Source organism: Galendromus occidentalis, unplaced genomic scaffold, assembly GCF_000255335.2.
Source record: "Galendromus occidentalis unplaced genomic scaffold, Mocc_1.1 scf7180000077515, whole genome shotgun sequence".
NCBI classification, from domain to species: Eukaryota; Metazoa; Arthropoda; class Arachnida; order Mesostigmata; family Phytoseiidae; genus Galendromus; species Galendromus occidentalis.
Window position 1 is genome coordinate 1280044 of NW_003805503.1, and position 17138 is coordinate 1297181.

The 17138-nt window shown below is 50.4% G+C and overlaps 4 protein-coding genes across 4 annotated transcripts; 2 read left to right on the plus strand and 2 right to left on the minus strand.

Moving 5' to 3' along the window:
- The first annotated feature begins 705 nt into the window (after window positions 1-705).
- Window positions 706-1601, plus strand: LOC100902371 (gem-associated protein 8-like). The gene has a single exon (XM_003747263.2). The coding sequence runs from the start codon at window positions 956-958 to the stop codon at window positions 1571-1573; it is 618 nt and encodes a 205-aa protein (XP_003747311.1). The 5' UTR covers window positions 706-955; the 3' UTR covers window positions 1574-1601.
- Window positions 724-8314, plus strand: Naa80 (N-alpha-acetyltransferase 80). Its single transcript, XM_003747302.2, has 3 exons — window positions 724-942; window positions 7410-7485; window positions 7597-8314. Exons 2-3 carry the CDS (start codon window positions 7417-7419, stop codon window positions 8143-8145), a joined length of 618 nt encoding a protein of 205 aa, XP_003747350.1. The 5' UTR covers window positions 724-942; window positions 7410-7416; the 3' UTR covers window positions 8146-8314.
- On the minus strand, window positions 1899-4795 carry LOC114828425 (uncharacterized). Its single transcript, XM_029112562.1, has 3 exons — window positions 4702-4795; window positions 2257-2327; window positions 1899-2168 (listed from the first exon to the last, which is right to left on the minus strand). Exons 1-3 carry the CDS (start codon window positions 4793-4795, stop codon window positions 1899-1901), a joined length of 435 nt encoding a protein of 144 aa, XP_028968395.1.
- Window positions 8315-9214: 900 nt separating the features above from the next.
- Window positions 9215-14489, minus strand: LOC100902514 (pyruvate dehydrogenase phosphatase regulatory subunit, mitochondrial). Its single transcript, XM_029112570.1, has 14 exons — window positions 14290-14489; window positions 12902-13052; window positions 12645-12821; window positions 12253-12539; window positions 11986-12175; window positions 11606-11846; window positions 11304-11500; window positions 11062-11213; window positions 10763-10915; window positions 10426-10637; window positions 10119-10343; window positions 9850-10029; window positions 9538-9735; window positions 9215-9412 (listed from the first exon to the last, which is right to left on the minus strand). The coding sequence occupies exons 1-14, from the start codon at window positions 14390-14392 to the stop codon at window positions 9221-9223; spliced, it is 2658 nt and encodes an 885-aa protein (XP_028968403.1). The 5' UTR covers window positions 14393-14489; the 3' UTR covers window positions 9215-9220.
- Between the last annotated feature and the right edge of the window lie 2649 nt (window positions 14490-17138).

The window sequence follows — 17138 nt, forward strand, 5'->3', positions numbered from 1 at the left end:
TTATACGAAGAAGTGAAGATACCAGGAGCACATCGACGGTTCATCGACGCTTGAGGGCATAAATCGTTTGATTACACTCCTCTTCTGAAAAACACGGGAATGCTCCATCGGAGAGGCATGCCGGTCGAGTAGAGAATGCCCATTCGAGGAGGGATCGAAAAATGAGCGGTATGCTCCGAGAGACCAATGCCCGATGAGGGAATCGAGAAACAGAACGGCAAGCCGTTTCATCAGAATAAATACAGTGCAACTGCGCAGGTGACGTGCGGTAGTCGAAGACCCGCCTGCTAGGCAGGAGACGAGCTCATATTCTTGGAAGACCTGATGGAGTAGACGTATTTCGTTATGGCAGCGGATTCCTCAATTATGCAGGCTTAAAAAATTGGCCAGCTCATTCTCGTATCATATCCCGAAGAGCCGTGGAATCTGGCATCAGTCAATGGTAAAAATCGGAGATTTAAATCCAGATGGGACTGCCCCTTGCCTCTCGAAACTCGTCGCCATCCCCGACGAGATCGCGCTTGACGTAAGCGAGGGAAAACAGGTGATTCTTTGGCTCGTGTTTCCCTCGGGCCGCCCGTCATCTGTGAATTGCCACAGGATTCTCTCCGGGTCAACCAGACTAAGCAAGAAAATCGGACCGATGGTTTGGAATTGGCGCCAGAATATGAATGAGGTCGTCTGCTAATCTCTTGTTGTGTGCGCTGCAGCCGGTCTCATCTCACGCCATGTGTTGTTGTTTTTTTTCCGGCACGATGTGGAAAATCCTCTGAGAATATGGTGCTCTAGAGCTCTCGCACGAGTAAATCTCTTCCTTCAGTCTACTCCCTCACACATGGATAATGTCCCGGAAAATCTCCTCCTAATTGACCTGTGCTCCGTCCGGATGCGATAAACCGATAGAAGAAGCCGTCAACGCATCCGTCTCTTGCGAGTTCCGACGTAAGTACGCAAAATGAGTTTTCCACGGTCTCCTGCAGAGTCCGCAGGCATGCACGGGTCCCATCCAGTGTTCAACCGCTTCTGGCGTCATTACGACGCTTCGATGGAATGGCTGAGACTCCATTTAGCCGTCATGAACGAAGTCAGCGCAGATTACGAGGCCGCGGATCACGGCTCGCGCGGTGCTCCCAAACGTAGGAAGTTCCCGTGCGACGATCACCAGGCACGGGCAACCATGAGAGGATACCCTGAGTTCGATGATGATGTCGAAACTGAACAGAAGCCAACCGAAGATCGGGAAGAAGACCCCGCGATAAGTGAAGAGGTCCTGAACTTTTTCGAAGCCTCCCGGAAACACCGCGAAGCCCGGGACAGAGAGGTCTCCGAACGAAAATACGAGAACTTGGAGAACCTTATGTTGACGTCGAGAGAATCCGCTATAAATGTCGGTGCAGACACTAGCGAGGTTTTTGAGAGGAGGCTCAAACACCTCAGAGAGCTTTATGGGTCGGAGTGGACGAAGATTCACGGGATGGAAATGGCTCTCCAGAGTGGCTTTGACAGATTTACGAGTCACAGCGACGTACGGCTCTGGCCCAACATACCGATAAAGATTAGACTGAATTATTGAGGTTCGCTGTTCTGCGAAAACTCAAACCACTCGTGACCATTAAAAGAATTTTCCCCTCGATTCCGTGTTTTCCCTCTCCTGTTTCCCGGAGCATCAGAAGAACATGTATTCACCCGTCGTAGCGCACGATGATCTTTCGAATTATTCGTGAGAGAATTCCTGTGCATTGGCTCTCCCGATCCACTCGGAATGAGGTTCGCATCCGAGAAACCCGCTGTGATCCGAATGAGCCTGACCGCTATATTACTGGATTCTTGAGTTTATTTACAAGCTGCCATTTGTACAACATCATCACCGAGAGTGATGTTGGTGTGAGAATCACTTTCTACAGCGAACCCGTATCGTGAGAGCCTCTGGACTCGTCTTTACCGAAAATGATGTCGTTCGTAACCTCCGATACTAGCGAGGAGATCATATTCTCGAAAAAAGAGAAAGTTCCACCGATCTCCGAATCGGAATCCTTCACTGCTTTCAGGAGGCATTCCGGCAGTTTGATTCCGAGCTTTTCTGTGAATATTGTCGCGAAAATTTCCGTGATGGCACCTCCCGTCCGTCCGACACACTGGCAGCTCTCCTCGGCGAGGGGGATGAGGACCTGTGGAGTTTCGTAGACATTATCCCCTCTACTCCGTCAGACCGAGCTGGATATCCCTCTGAGAGATCCATTCAGAACAGTCACTTACCACCAATTGATTCACGTCCAGAGAAAGAGATCTGAATGGTGGCAGGTTCTTCAGGCATTCCTCGATGGACGCTGCGGAACGAAAAAGTCAGCATGAAATGACACGTGGACAGGAAGCCCGGATGGCGCAACGTTAATTACGGGACCTTTGAATCGTCGGAGCCTAAATGGAGGCTGCGGAATTCTCGTGAACGGAGGCGAGCTCAGGAATTCCTACATGCATTTCCTTCTAATTTGTACCCTCTCCATCTCTCCCTCTAGTCTCATTGGTCCCTTTCCGACCCCCCAACGACCTGACCAAGGGTCAAACCGAGAGAAATGTTCCCGAACCAAGCGCGAGGCCAGCGGGAAGAGTGCTTTTCTCTCTGTTCCTCCATCAGGACCCGATGTGCCGGCCAAAGCTCCTAAAATTCGAAACTGCCGTGTTTCGCATCATTGAGGAAATCTCGTGGCTTGACCCTCCTGCCTTGAATACCTTTGTCGGAGATGGCGTCTTTCGCCGGTACGAGGCCTTTCACTGAGCGAGACTCATGGTTCGAGATTCACGAAGTGAAAGCGCCATTCACGAACGAAGGGATTGTCGAATAACGGATCGCCAGCAATCTTAATCAGTCATGCATATCTCGATTCTCCCGGCAAACTCATCAGCTCACGAGGAGAAAGACTCTCTCGCGCAAGAATGGAACGTCATTCGTCGACTTGACGGTTATATCGCGAGGATCCATTATTAGTGTCAAACTGACTCAATGCGGCTTGCCACATTCCGTTCTTTGATTGACGAGTCGGCCGATCGATCGGAAACAACGTCTTCATGCTATGTAGAAACATGAAGTCTCGACAAATTCTGCGATCACGACTCTCCCATTCCACAATCCCCCTTGAAAGGGCGGTATATCGAGGTGCGCGAACGCTGACGTTATTCTGTGGTGACCTTCCATTTCATTCGGCCGACTTTCAGGGACCGGATCTTCGACGCTAAAGCCGTTGGAATTTGAGCTCTCCGCTTCCGCGGGAATTCCTTCGGACCATATTGCGGGACGAGGTTCCGACACGGATTGCAAACGTTCAGCGGGGAGCCTCTGCTTATTTCAGCTTGCTCAAGCGCCGAACAGATCATCGGATCGTGCATGGTATCCTCTGTACTCTATATCGTATGATCACTACACAGGCTCTCCGATTCTGAAAATAAGAAAAATGAAGATGGCACTCGAGAAAATATCGGAGCGCGAAATGGGGTAAGGAATTCCATGCGTCTGAAAGCCGCACGAGGATTACGGAATTTCGGAAAATGAGCCCGTTGCCTCCTTGTGGAAATTAGCTCAACGCATTTATCACCGACTCGAATGACATCATTCAGGCCATTCTACAGATAAGTATTTCTGTCGTCCGGTCGGTGAATCTGATTCCGATATCGATGCTCGTTCATTGTCAACCCGCGGCGAATAATTGGGACAAAGTTGAATTGCCGATAGCCAACCGGCTGCGAGTCACTGTGCTTTGATTCTGTCAAACAAACGACGCTAGCTCCCCTGAAAAATCGGTAGATGAGCAAGCGAGCGCACGGACGAACAGACAAACTGACTGCCAGGCGGCGGACTCATGGAGTCAGCCGTGAGAGCTCTCTGCGATGGTAGAAGACATGGTCATACCTACGATTGGTCCTATCGGCTATTTGTCTGTAACTCTTTGTCGGGGTCATTGGACGATGCAAATCAGTTGATTGTTTGTGATCACCGTTGAGGAAAGAAGGAAGTCGAGAGGAAGAAAACACCGCTCAGCGGATCTGGTCACGGAATCTCGGCATTGCCGCTCCATGATCGATTCTCGAATCGGGACCGAATACAACTCCGTATCCGTCAGCTCTGGTTTTCAACTTTCCAAGCCACTATGCCAAGTTGGCATTGAAAGTCGAGGAGTTCTGCTTCCTCCCATCCCTCTCCTCTCCGGACCCTGAGGCCTGGAGCTCGTGAGGAAGATCAGTGGGATACATTTAGTCTCAGGGATGGGAGCTCCGCCGCCAAAACATCCCCCGCAGCCGCGCCTAGGAATTCTAGATTGACCCTCGCGGAATCAGCTGAGAATATTTCGACGACGTTCGAAATTCTGTGGATGGTGGGAGTTCGGCTTCGCGTGTGTCTTGTGCAGACGTCAAAGGTCGGCTTCATCGTATACCACGGTATTTCTGTTCCCAGCAAGCGCAGGATGCGGGCCCTTCTCAAACGATGACTCCACATGAGAGTAGACAATGCTCGTAGGTAAGGTGCCTCGCGTGAGTGGAGCACTCAAAGATAGCGCGCTAATAACAAGATGAAGGACACCGTTAACTTCCGCTTTATTTTTGCGCTCCGGTACGCAACTTCAATCGCACTTCGATTTGTGCTATCTTCTGGGGGACGCTTTCAGACGTCCAGTGGAAAAACAGAGGAAAATGAATAGACACACTTACGCTTCAAGATAGCAGCTTCCAGCACAATGCTGTGCCAAATGAGAACGAAAAAAGCGACGAGGGTAATAATTTGCATTCCTCCTGAGGACCTCATTCCGATGCCGAGTCTATTCGAAAGTCTCAACCGGGGATGGAGAGAGCAGCAGGGAATCGACTAACGAGTCGGCCGGCCGGCCAGCGAGCGTTCCAACCAGCTAATAGACAGCTGAATCTGCTGTCTGATGGTCGTGAGCCAGGGTGTGACTTGGATGGTTTGTCAAAAAACCGCTTCCTCGGGAGAACGAGCGCTCGAAAGCTTTTCACATGGCACTGAGAGACTTCGCGAACATTCGCGCGTTTTTGCTTAGCAATGCGTGCAGAATGGAGATACGATCATCAAACTGAACCGAAGGTTCGGAAGGAAGACTTTTTGAGAGAGGGGCTCTGATCGGCGGCGAGGGGGAAAACACCGAAAGGATTTTTGAATATTTATGGAACACGATAAACACGTCGAAGCTATCGGATTCGTTTTCACGCATTTGCAATCTGTGTCAGCCGTGGAATCGACCGCGGTCTTGCGAGGCTGAAACCTAGGTCCGCAGGCGAAGAAGAAAGCGACAGCTCGATAACTTTCTCTCAGCGAAAGTGATTTTTCAAGGAGCTATTGCTCCGGAATCCGACGGGGATGATCCTCTGTTAGGACTCTCATCGATTGCATTCCGCAATCTGAAGGTCCCCATAAGATCTCAGCGCATCGGGCCGGCCCAACTCGCGTGAACGCGTACGCGTCTGCGATCGGAAGCCTCTGCCCTCCATTTCGGCGACCGGCGTTCTGGTGACCCCGTGAACGGCGGAATTACGTAACGAGCGGGCTGAGAAACCGAGCCAGCCGCGGGGACGATCGTAACATCAAAACCGACGACGGGAGCAGCAGCGGCGGCGGCGGCGACGACGATCGCCGTCGTCATCGTCGTTGTTGTTGCTGAAGCTGCCGCTGGTGCTCCGAATCGAAGAGACGATTCGATGCGGACGACTTCGGCATTAGCTATCAGCTCTTCTCCGAGGTGAAACTGCTGTTGAATAACGGGACGTACTGTGGAGGCCAGTTTTCGTCTGCGCAAGAAGCGGGCCAGCGACTCGGCCGGAGGCCTTCAGGGCAACCGCTCGAAGTGGGGCACAGGCTCCTGAGCTCTCGGACACCGATGGGTGCAGGAAAGAATCAGAGCCACATTCCACAGAACCGACGAACCCACAGACGAGGGTCCCCTGACGTGACTCAGCAGGGGTTATCTGGTCAAAGCGAAATCGGTTCAGGCTGTTTAGCGCTGTTCTCGAATCAAGTCGATCGTTCAGCGTCGGTATACAAAGAAGAAAATTGAGTCGGGTGATCTTGACTCTTTCCACCCTCGTCCTGCATTTCAGAATCACCAGTCCCTCGAGGTCCGCGAGCGACGCGTGGTCTTCGCCGATCCTTCTCTTGGAATGGAATTTACTTCCGATGGAGATCGGGCTTTGTTTCTGTGTTCGAAGTCATTGAGTGATCCTCGCCGACAACAGAGAGAACATTGCAGCTTTCCCCCCGAGGAATTCAATGACCTTCGATCAGCAAGCTCCAAGGAAGTTCGTGCTCTGAACGAAAAGCAGACCCTGCGAAGCGAATTTTGAAGACCGAGTCTCGGGGAACTTCTGTCATTTCTTATCCATCCCTTTGAGGGAAATATGTCTCCGGCAGAAAACGCTGTCCTGAAAGTCCCAAGGTCAAGTGACGGATCGGAATCCCTTGAGCGCGAGCGCTCCGATAAGTGCGTACACATATGTAGAATTCTATGAGTTTCCGTGCGGCGGATCGCTAATCCATAATTTGCGACGCTGGTCTCCGTGCTGTTCTGGAGACCTCCCCCAGTCCTCCGATTCCCTTTCTGATGTTCAAAAACATCTCGCAGGAGCTTCCCGTTCCGATGATTGGGAACTCGGTGTTGACAGTCGAAGAAGAGCCCACTCAACCGCTTCTAGGGTAGAATTCGATTTAGAAAGATTGAGCTTCACGGGTGCTGCGAGTGGATTGGGCTAACCGCTAGGCTAACACTGGTCTAAACTTATATTGTCCGCTTTCGATCAGGGTAGTTTTTGAACAGTGACCCCTTCGTCGATAGGTTCGGAACCTTCCCAAAATATGAATTCATCACGGGATTCCGGTTGATGACGGAAGTTCCGCAACATTAGATCTCCGTGCTTGTCCGGGATGATCTCGCTTGGCTTTATTCCGATTCGCGATACACACTCCTTGACCCATCTGTCGGCTCAAGTCGAGTGGAGGATCAGATTTTCGGAAACATGTATGATATGCTTCCGCTCCGCTATTCTAGCAATGGGCTAGAGCACTGCCGGGACAGCAATGCGCGGCTCATATCGCCGAGAATAGCTGAATGAGAAATCAAGGAGCCTCATCGAATCGGTTCGGCCTGAGCGATCTCACAAGGGACGCTCCGACGTTCCGGTAATCGATATAATTGGGCTTTGCAATCTCTCGAGACAAGTCTGGTGACCTTGGAATTGACTTGCTTTCCCGTATGATGTATTGTGTAGAGACTGGGACGGTCCTTGGACTGAAATTAAAGCTCTCACTCAAAGCTGATTTTAATATCTCCCTGTTTTTTCCTCTGGCCTCATTATCTATTGATTGTGGAGGAGTTCTCGACAGATCTCATTTTGGATCTCTTGGATTTCAGTTACAAAATGGTCAACGTAGAGTTGGAAGAGACCTATCGATTAGGCGAGCTGCACGACTATCCGATGTTCATGAAGGTGAGCGTTCACATTGTCCACGCGAATGTAAATTAGGTAATGTGATGATGAGGAATGATAAAATGTCAAGCACGACGCGAGCGATGACCCTCACCGACTCCCAATTCTCAGATCTGCTGCGACACCCTGAATTCGGAATGGAAACGCAGCGAAACAGCGAGAATGCACAGCCTCCAGAAGTCGTCGTCAGCATTCCCGGTCTCTCTGGTCATGTTCGCCGCCAAAAGTAAAGAGTTCTTCGGTCACGCAAGAGTTTGCCGGATCCTCGAACGCACAGACGCCTGTTTCATCGAAAGTGTTATAGTTATGTCTGAGAAACGAGGCAGAGGTCTTGGTAGGCGACTCATGGCGCTCGTGGAGGAATATGCCCGACAACACGGTTTCTTGACGATCTATCTCACGACGAAAGACAAACAAAGTTTTTACGAGCATCTCGGATATACGTATTGCGAACCCATGACTGCCTCGAATAGCTCATGCGTCACATTGGAGACTATCGACAGGATTCAAGGGCTCCCGGCAGCTCCGGCGACCGTCTTCGCCCTTTCCGGGACGGACGGAGCTCTACCACCGCCTCCTTCCCCTCCTCCTCCACCGCCCCCGCAATGGGTGAAAGGCAAGCGAATCGATAGGAACTGGATGATGAAAATTCTCAGATGACCTCCGAGCGGAACATTTCGAGAACCTCATGGGAGAAGATCTTGAGGACTTCATTCTCCGGCACCTAGACTATCGGTGCTAGCGATACCGGTCCAGCTGGACTTCGACCACTTGGAGCTTCCCGAACGGTTCATGAATCAGCAATCACCCAAAAGTCTGATCGATTCTGTTGGAAATGATCTTCAAGATTCTCTCGCGGACGGAGCGAGAGGTGTCGTGCCAAAAATAAACAAATAGTGCAATTTCAGTCGAGTTTCGATATTATTCACGAAAATAAAGTGGCTGAGTGAAGATAATCCTCGTCTTGTTCTATCTTCTCAAAGTCGTGATATTAATTTATTCAACCCTCTCAAAGCACTCCTCACATGCACACGGCGGGAGGTTGGCAGCATTTCGCTATTTAAAAAGTGTATCTAGACGACGGAAACATTCGACATCCACTGAGAGCCTTTTTTGCGACTCCTGGCCAAACAAAAACAGGCAGGCCAATCTCTACTAGGCCATAAAGTTGTGCTTAACCATCGTGTTGCTCGAATGACTTTATTCCCGAGTCCTATATATTTTTATTTCTCCTTGGATAACAATAGGTTACGGAGGAGAGCCAGAGCTGGAGAAGACGCGGACAAGGGAGAATAACAATAATCCTCGTCTCCGCGCTAGATCAGCTGCCCTCAGGGATATGGTATATACAGAGGAATCACTTCGGTAAACTCTGAATGAATTCGCTCGGCTGTACAGTACCGTTTTCAGGAACGAGACGATTGAGGGGCGGTGGATCTCCTCCTCCAAGTCAAAACGGGCTTCCTTCCTTGAGGTCGCTGCACCTTTTCCCTCACGGAGACTATCCTTAGCCTCCTCCATATTTCGGACTACTCTGAGTGTTCCGCGGGATCGTTGTGACGATGAAGGACTTCGATTCGCGGCATGAGAAATCGTTGGACCCCTGATCTCTCAGTGTTCTTGCCAGAGCTCCAATTCATAGTCGAATCCAAAACTAGAGTGCTTCTCCAGGGCCGCTCCAGGAGCTTCTCGTGTAAACGATTGTCTTCTTGCAGCTGATTATCATCAACCGGATCTATTGAGTCGCGAAGTAAGTCCGTTCCTTCGAAATGCCCTTGTAGGCGAGGGCGGGCGAATGGATATTGGCTTTCGCAGGGTACATCGTTCCAGCGATATTAATGTAGAACTCGTTCTTGAGGATGTAATCATTGGTGATCACTCGTTCAACTCCTTCTTCATCAAGGTCTTTGATGAAGCCCAAGCAAACCTACAATTCGCACACGACGTTATGATAGGTCCATCAACTCTGCCCACGGGCCGAGACGGGAAAATCCCGCCGACACGATAGACTGTTGAAATATTCAGAAGTCAATCGGAGGGAGCGTGGCTTACGTGCGTGTTGAGGGTAAAACCGTACGCAGTGGTGGTGACTCTGCCCACCACTCTATCGTTCAGATATATTGCTTCACCGCCCCATGGCCACGGATCGGTCTCAACGTCGAGTTCTCTGAGTAACAGCTGAACAAAACGTTTCTTGATCCCTTCCTCCTTCTGTTTCAGCAAAGCTTCCTTGCCAATGAAGTTCTCCTTCTGTGGAATGAGCGTTCAGGATGAGATGAGCATTTCGCGCTGGCATATCAGATGAGCTTAATTTCGGTCGGACAAGAAAAACCGTCATCAATTTCTCGCATCCTGGTAACGAACCTCGAATTTGACTCGGAACGCGCGCCCGCATTCAAGGGGCGTTGTGGTCGGGTTGAAGTCCTGACCCCAGAAGCCGAAGAATTTTTCTATTCTCAACGTCTTCATGGCCATGTAACCGACGTGTTGTAGCCCATAGTCTTTACCGATGTCCACCAGACGGTCATACACGTGGAGAGCGTACTGTGGAAACAACGGACAAATATGTAGGTTGAATTCTCGAATCATGATTATAGAGCCCCCATGAGATGCCGTCTCCTCTGACAACTCACCTCATTCGGTATGTACATCACCCAACCCATCTCTCCCGTATGCGTCATATGAAGCATCCGGACACCGTTCGCCATCCAAGCATCGACTTCCTTGTAAGTGAAATAGGGGAAGTCTTTGATGCCCATTTTCAGACCGGTGAGCTGTTGCATCAAATCGCGAGAATTCGGACCAATCACACAGATTGCGGTATAAGATGAGGTTATGTCGGTGACCCAGATGGGTTTCTGAAATATGAAAAATATAGATTGCTATAAGATCGCTCGAGCTTTCGGACACCATTATTTGTGGATCGAAGCGGAGACTCACGTGCTTGATATGCCGCCTGAGATAGGTTTGGGCACGCTGTTGTTGCCTCGTGGGACAGATTATCATGAACTTGTTATGAGCTAGTCGTACGAGGGAGCAATCGTTTTCATAGCCGCCCATTTCGTTCTGCATGCCGGTGTTGACTATGTGACCGACAGGGATGTCCACGTCGTTTGAGCAAAGTTCTTGCAGGAGACGAACAACCTCATCATCTGAAATCAATGCGAGAGGAGAAATTGAGCGGCGTCCGATGATCACGAAGAATCAACGATCTCATAAGCCAGACGATGCATCGGGGCCGCCTCGATGAGCGAGAAAAAGAAATTGATTCAAGTACCAGGAGAGCTGATTTCCAATTTCGTGAAGGACGAATAATCGATCAGGGCACAGCGTTCTCTGGTGGCTTCGTATTCGCTCTGCAGAATATCAAAGTATTTGGGTTTGAAGAAAGTTCTCGTGTGAGAAACTCGAGCGTCCTGTCGGGATTTCTCTGGAAAAAAATGGAGCGTACTCATGAGGCTCTCGATCATCTCTTCGATCCGGAAGCGTGGGCTCATCGGAGTTGAAGATTCTGGCGATTCAGAAGCCTACATCCAGATCATCGCAGATAATAATTATTTCACGATCATAGCTCACCCTGATACTCAGGATCATAGAATCCTGGTCTCTCGTAGCCCATGGTTTGTCCGAACATGGCTCCCGCCTCCCGTAATCGTGGATATATCGGTGACATCCTGAGCTGGCGACCTGTTTCGAACTCCAATATGGGATGCGGCATTTTATAATATCTGCAACACTCAGGATTAGATCATCGTCCTTCCGGAAATATACCGAAGGAATATTCAAAATCGATTCAGTATCGGAACGAGAGAGCTCACAGGCCGGGTATTTCTCGCGCTCGCTCTTTCAGGAATTGCTTGTTGTTGTGGAGACCTATGAATCGTTTGACATCGATGTCCCATAGGTCTTGTTCAGGCTCTCCCTCAATCATCCAGCTCGCGGTAACTTTTCCCACACCACCAGCGGCCTCGATTCCGATCGACTTCATACCGGAAGCGATAAAGTAGTTCCTCATCTGTGGGTCAGAAAGTCATCAATTTTTCACGTCGGTCTCATTCTTTTTTTCATTTGTTCCCTAGGGATGACGCATATTCAAAGTCATCCTCCGAAGAGAACTCACCTCTGATGCTTCGCCGACAAGCCACCGGCCATCTGGTGTGAAGCTTTCGGGACTGTTGTATAGTTTCTCAACTTCGACGTTGACGAGATCCGGTATGCGGAATAACATCTCATTGAGCAAAATAGAGAAATTATCCCAATCGGCGGGGAGCAAGCCCCTACCTATCGCGGGCAGATTCTCGAAATCGACGGGCTTCGAGATCGGTTCGAAGCCTCCGGCGACATACTTCCCGTCCTTGACGCTGGAAAACAGAATTCATTGTTCGATGAGAAATTCGTCTTGGACCGACTGGCGAGTTGCAATAACAACCGAAAGCTGAGGAGGACTCAGGAGAAAATCGAATTCTGCAATCAAACGAGAATCGAGAAGCAGACGCTGACCGGATATAGAAATTTCCGTCGTAATCATGGATCACAGGCATATCGTGATTGATTCCGGGTACTGGTTTAGTGTGCAGGAATTGGTGCTCGCAAGGATATAGTGGAACTTGCACCTGAGGCCGGCTGAGCTTCCCAACTAATCGCCCGAAGTATCCGGCTGCGTTGACAAAATATTCGCAGTCGATTTTGCCTGCCAATTGATATAGAGTTACACGAGAGATCCAAAAGTTCTGACTAGAGCCGCGGCTGCATCCCCAGAATTCTCACCAAAATTGCATTCGATCCCGGCTACTTTGTTGTTGCGATCGTCCCTCAATATCCGGTCGATGAAGAGCCCCTCGATGATTTTCACTCCTTTTTTCTCGGCTTCCTCTGCCAAGATATTGCAGAGCGCATGGGTATCGGCGACGCCATCAACAGGGCACCAGAGAGCTCCCTCGAGTCTCTCAGTCGAGATATTCGGGGCCATCTTCTGAACTTCTTGCGGCGAAATTACGCTCACCTCGATATCCATGCTCTGCGCGATCGAGGCCATACGTCTGAAGGCGAATAACCTGCAACCGGCGGCGCGTTGGAGACGTTCGTCACGTCAGCAGTCCGAGCTGAGAACAAAATCGATCACAGAGTGTTTCGCCTTTTCTCGGGCCGCCTGGTCTAACCTTTCCCTGGTCCTCGCGAGATGCAGGGATCCGCACTTTTTCCAGCCAGTCTGATGTCCTCTGGCCTGGAGGTCTTTGTACAGGTCGATTGAATACTTGCTCATCCGACTTTCGATTGTTCGGTTCTTAATGTGACTCAGAAGACTGGCTCCGAAGCGGGTCGAACCCCCGCCGATCCTGCAAATCGAGGCCTGCTGGTGAGCAGAGCTCCCTCCGTTAGCCGCTACCCGGCTGATCGCGTCCGACGCCGAACTCACTTTCCGCGGTCGACCAGCAGAACGTCTGTGATCCCATGATCGTGTGCAAGATGATACGCGACGGAACACCCAACGACGCCGCCACCGCATATGATAACTTGTGCGGACGATGGAACCTGCGCATCCCGAACGAGATGCTGATCATCACCAACTGCGGAAGGGAGTCTTCTTGTGAATTCGCGACCGAGTTCGTAACCCAATCAGAGAGTTTCCATGGGGGAGATTTTGGCGGGTCGGGAGATAAATTGTAGGGAAACGGCGAAGTTTCGGATCAGACCAGAGTGCCTCACGGAAACACAATTCTGAATCTCTCGCGAATTCGGCCATGTACCTAAATATGATTTTGAGAGAAGAGGATGACGTTGCCCTGGGGAGACATTCATCGCAGCTATCTTGCGAAAATTGCGTCCAGACGGGTCTGCTCTTCAGGCCACCTGCACACGGACTTGGAGACAAATCCTCGAGAGTATTATTCCGGTTGAAATGATTCGAACAGCTTACTTCCCCGGTTCTGTACGTGCTTAGCCACTAGCGGAAGCTGGCGTTACTTTGAAGAAAATTGCAGGATCGGACTCGGAAGCTCCTCGTCCCGAAAATCATATTACTCTGAGACGATTCCAGAGAAAATTGAGTATCTCTCAAGCCAAACTGGCCGACTCCGATGATCATTCCGAGCCGTATCTTGGCCGGCAGGCCACCTATAGTGCTCCACGGTAAGTCGGTCGGGGCCTCCCAGACCGCGCTTCGTCGCTCGCAGATGAAATACCTCCGCAAGCGAGCTTCTATCGTACAAATAGACTCGTGATCGTACTCACAGTACCGGACAGCTTTTTCGCTGGTCTCTTGACACCCTCATCGCTAGACTGTGGTGTGGTCGAGTGGGTCTCGCGCGTAAGGGTCTAGCGGCAGAGCAATTAGAAACTCGATATATCCGCTTCGCCCTGCGTTTTCGAAACTTTATTCTCCCGACGAGTGTGACCTGGGAATTGATCCGGCTCGGCAGCTGATTCTCATACCACCATAGACCATCGTCTACCACGGATAGAAGTTCCGGTTTATGATCAAGGGCATGATTCCACAAGTACCGAAGGAGATTCGGGGGAAACTTGACAACTCGAGACTTGCGATGAGCTGCTGACCTCAGTGACGTTCCACATGTAAAGGGTCAAATTCGTTCGATCCGAGTCCGCTAAGAGGGATGCGAGACAAATGTCCCTTGCGAAAATCCGATTGGGAGACTCGTTTACCGTTCCCGCTAGGACAACCGAATACCAGTGGCAGACCTACGCGTCAGCCGAATACCTATTCTTTCCGGGGCATTTGCCTTGTATCCACGTCTAATTTCGGTTGGTGTCCTTTTCTATGCGTGGATTCCGCGAGAAACTTACAGTTCAGCGCGCTCGCATGCGGTTCCCACGTAGACTCGGAGGCTAAACTCCTACGAGATATTCGAGCCGGCGAGAGGGCTCTTCGGAGACTCAGAAGGGACATCTGGTAACCTTGAATTGGAAAATGGCACCAAAAATTCAGAGGTCGGACCAGTCTCCCTCCTCGGTGGTGTGTTTCGGTAAATCAGCTGTTCCGGAATAGAAGCGCCACACGATCATCGTACGACTGCAAGAGAGAGCCGCGCGAAACTGCGGGGATGAATTCGCTCACTCGGAGGCCTTTAAGTCGACCGATGCGATGCAGGACTCGGTCGGGCGATGGAAGATGACAGTCGAGATACGCGGATGACTCTGGATCGAGCGATCCCTGGAAATTCGCTTCTCGGCGTCGACTTCGGAGATTTTATGGGACCCGGTGGTGTTATTGATGAGGTTTTGTTGCGAGAATAGACGCGATCCTCGAGCTGGCACCCTCGCTCGTGACAGCAGCTGTCATATTGGGACTTGGAGTCGGAAACGTTCCACTCTTCACCGATCAAAAATTTTAAGACCGAGACACAGGCCAGATTCTTCGCTACATGGGGATCCCGAGTCTTGCGAGGGGGGTTCCGAAATTCTATGGACGATGGAATTCAATCGCCTGGAGGAAACCCACCTAATTGAGAAGAATTCGGGGGAATGACATGACAGTTTGCGAGCTCCCTCGAACGTCGGTCCCCGTACCCCGTACCTACCTCTCGACTCTGTCAGTCCACTCCGACGACCAATGACCATCTCAACAAATCTTACGAAATTCCATGTCGGCGGACCGCGAATGTTCCGTGAACATCGATCGCTCCCTATCGTGACTCCTAGATCAGGGGGGCAACGCCTATCTCTGAGGACTTGCTATCGGGCGATACTCATGATTAAAACTAGGAATCATTCATGGCGTTCTTCTCGAAAATTCACGGCAATTCTAACCCCGATTGACTTCCTATGAAGAAATCGCTTGAAAATACCGTGAAAATTCACGGCTTTTGGCGCGATCGCGCCAACTTCCCAGCCCTACTCATGATCCATGGACGACTACAATAGACCGAGGAATAGACTGGAACGATCCCAGGATCGAAATGTCAAATTTCGGTTCCCTCTCATTATCCCTCGCCCATAACTCCTCGCTGGGATCGGATCATGGGATCGCTTCTGGCCCCGCGTAGTGGAGACCATTGGAAAGACGACTTGGAAATCAATTCACGTATTTTCAATTTCTGAGTATTTTGGCGCATCTGTCCGATCCAGATTGAATACCGAGATGGAACCGAAAGTAATCGGATGGATTCCTTTAGAGGCGGAAATCGATCGTCGTGAATCCATCGAATCAGAAGGCGATTTACATCTGGACTCTATGCTGAAATGATGGCTAAGGCTATGAAGATTCAACTCCTTGTTGTGAGGAAGATACATCGAGATGAAGTGAAGGACTGCGTGGAAAGCGTTTAGATCGTCGGAGATGAGAAGTGCTACAGTTTTCCCGAAGACCTACAACCATTGGACTTACACACGGAAATGATGGGACAGAAATCCATCCAGCATGCTGTGAAAAGTATGACCAAGAAAGGTCACTACCGCACAGTGAACACCGGCACAACGGCAAAAATCCTAGAAACTTACTGGGATGAGGATGAAAACTCCATTTTCAAAGACCATATCTTAGAGGAGACGACATCTTCGTCATCCACTCCCTCGAAAATCGAGAAAAATTCTTCATTAGGCGAATTCGATAAGGACTCCAAGAGAGCCGAGGATTGGCTGAAGGATTTCGAGGAGGAATGTATTCGGTTCGAGATCACATCTCAAAAGCGTGAAGTTCGGGCTCTGCGGTATTTCGTGCAGAATGTCTCAGACGATTGGTATAGAGTTTGCACGACGCAATACGGAGAAGACGATTTTGAGGCTTGGAAGGCCTCATTTCTCAGAGTTTTCGGTGAGCGAGGCTGGTCACGCATCACATATGCTCTGGGCTTCAAATATGCAAGAGTGTCCTATACGGAGTACGCGGAGAAAAATTGCGACTTCTGCTGGAAGTTGAGCGGAATATGACTACCGAGTCCAGAATTCATCAGATCGTCTTCGGATTACCCCCGAATATCCAGGGATGCTTGGATCGAGACGACGTCAAAGACGTGGAGTCGCTTTTGAAGGAGCTTTCGAAATTCGATCCCTCGCCTTCGGAGACGGCCAGCAGGCTCGTCTTCGCATGAATTTTCGAAAGTGATTAAAGTAAATGCATAGATATTCCTGAATCGCTACCCTTCCCCAGAATGGAGGGTCTGATCGGCGGTATGCGTCATTGCGAATATCTCGCGGACCTAGACTTTGCGTCCTGGACGATCGCACTAACAAGACGAAGAGATGGGAGTACATCCGCCTCTGTTTGTAGAATGGGCATTATAAAATGAAGACGCCTCTCGTCAGGCTCGTGAAATTTCTCTGGATGAGTTTACCGAGGTCGTCTCGGTGGTATCGAGGTGTTCCCGCGTACATTGAGAGAGCTCTTCTAGGACATGGGAGTGTTGCTCAGGGCGTCGGAGAACGGAGGATCTAGAGTCGAGTCAGGGAAACACCGCGTCCTCACGCCATTGCAGCTGAGAATGCTAGCTCACTACAATACCGCTTCAGGAAATACTTGAAGTCCTCCAGAGCTGTATGGAATGGAGGTAATCGATGGTACCCGGAAAATATTCTATATGTGCTCGGCAAGAATGAATTATTATCAATTCAGGCACTCCAGATTCCTGCTCCAGACAGCTAGCCTTTAGTTTCGACAATCCCGGCCGCGACATGCTTCCCGAAGGCGACCGACGAGA

Bases quoted from the DNA above. Each gene is read 5' to 3' on its own strand.
- LOC100902371 (XM_003747263.2), top strand. From the start codon at position 956: ATGAGTTTTCCACGGTCTCCTGCAGAGTCCGCAGGCATGCACGGGTCC.
- LOC114828425 (XM_029112562.1), bottom strand. From the start codon at position 4,795: ATGAGGTCCTCAGGAGGAATGCAAATTATTACCCTCGTCGCTTTTTTC. The intron at 2,328-4,701 runs GTAAGTGTGTCT...TTCGTTCCGCAG, and splicing joins GGAAGCTGCTATCTTGAAGC to CGTCCATCGAGGAATGCCTG. The intron at 2,169-2,256 runs GTAAGTGACTGT...GAAACTCCACAG, and splicing joins TGGACGTGAATCAATTGGTG to GTCCTCATCCCCCTCGCCGA.
- Naa80 (XM_003747302.2), top strand. From the start codon at position 7,417: ATGGTCAACGTAGAGTTGGAAGAGACCTATCGATTAGGCGAGCTGCAC. The intron at 7,486-7,596 runs GTGAGCGTTCAC...CCCAATTCTCAG, and splicing joins ACTATCCGATGTTCATGAAG to ATCTGCTGCGACACCCTGAA.
- LOC100902514 (XM_029112570.1), bottom strand. From the start codon at position 14,392: ATGTCCCTTCTGAGTCTCCGAAGAGCCCTCTCGCCGGCTCGAATATCT. The intron at 12,540-12,644 runs GTTAGACCAGGC...CGCCGGTTGCAG, and splicing joins CTCGCGAGGACCAGGGAAAG to GTTATTCGCCTTCAGACGTA. The intron at 11,214-11,303 runs GTGAGCTCTCTC...TGAGTGTTGCAG, and splicing joins GCGCGAGAAATACCCGGCCT to ATATTATAAAATGCCGCATC.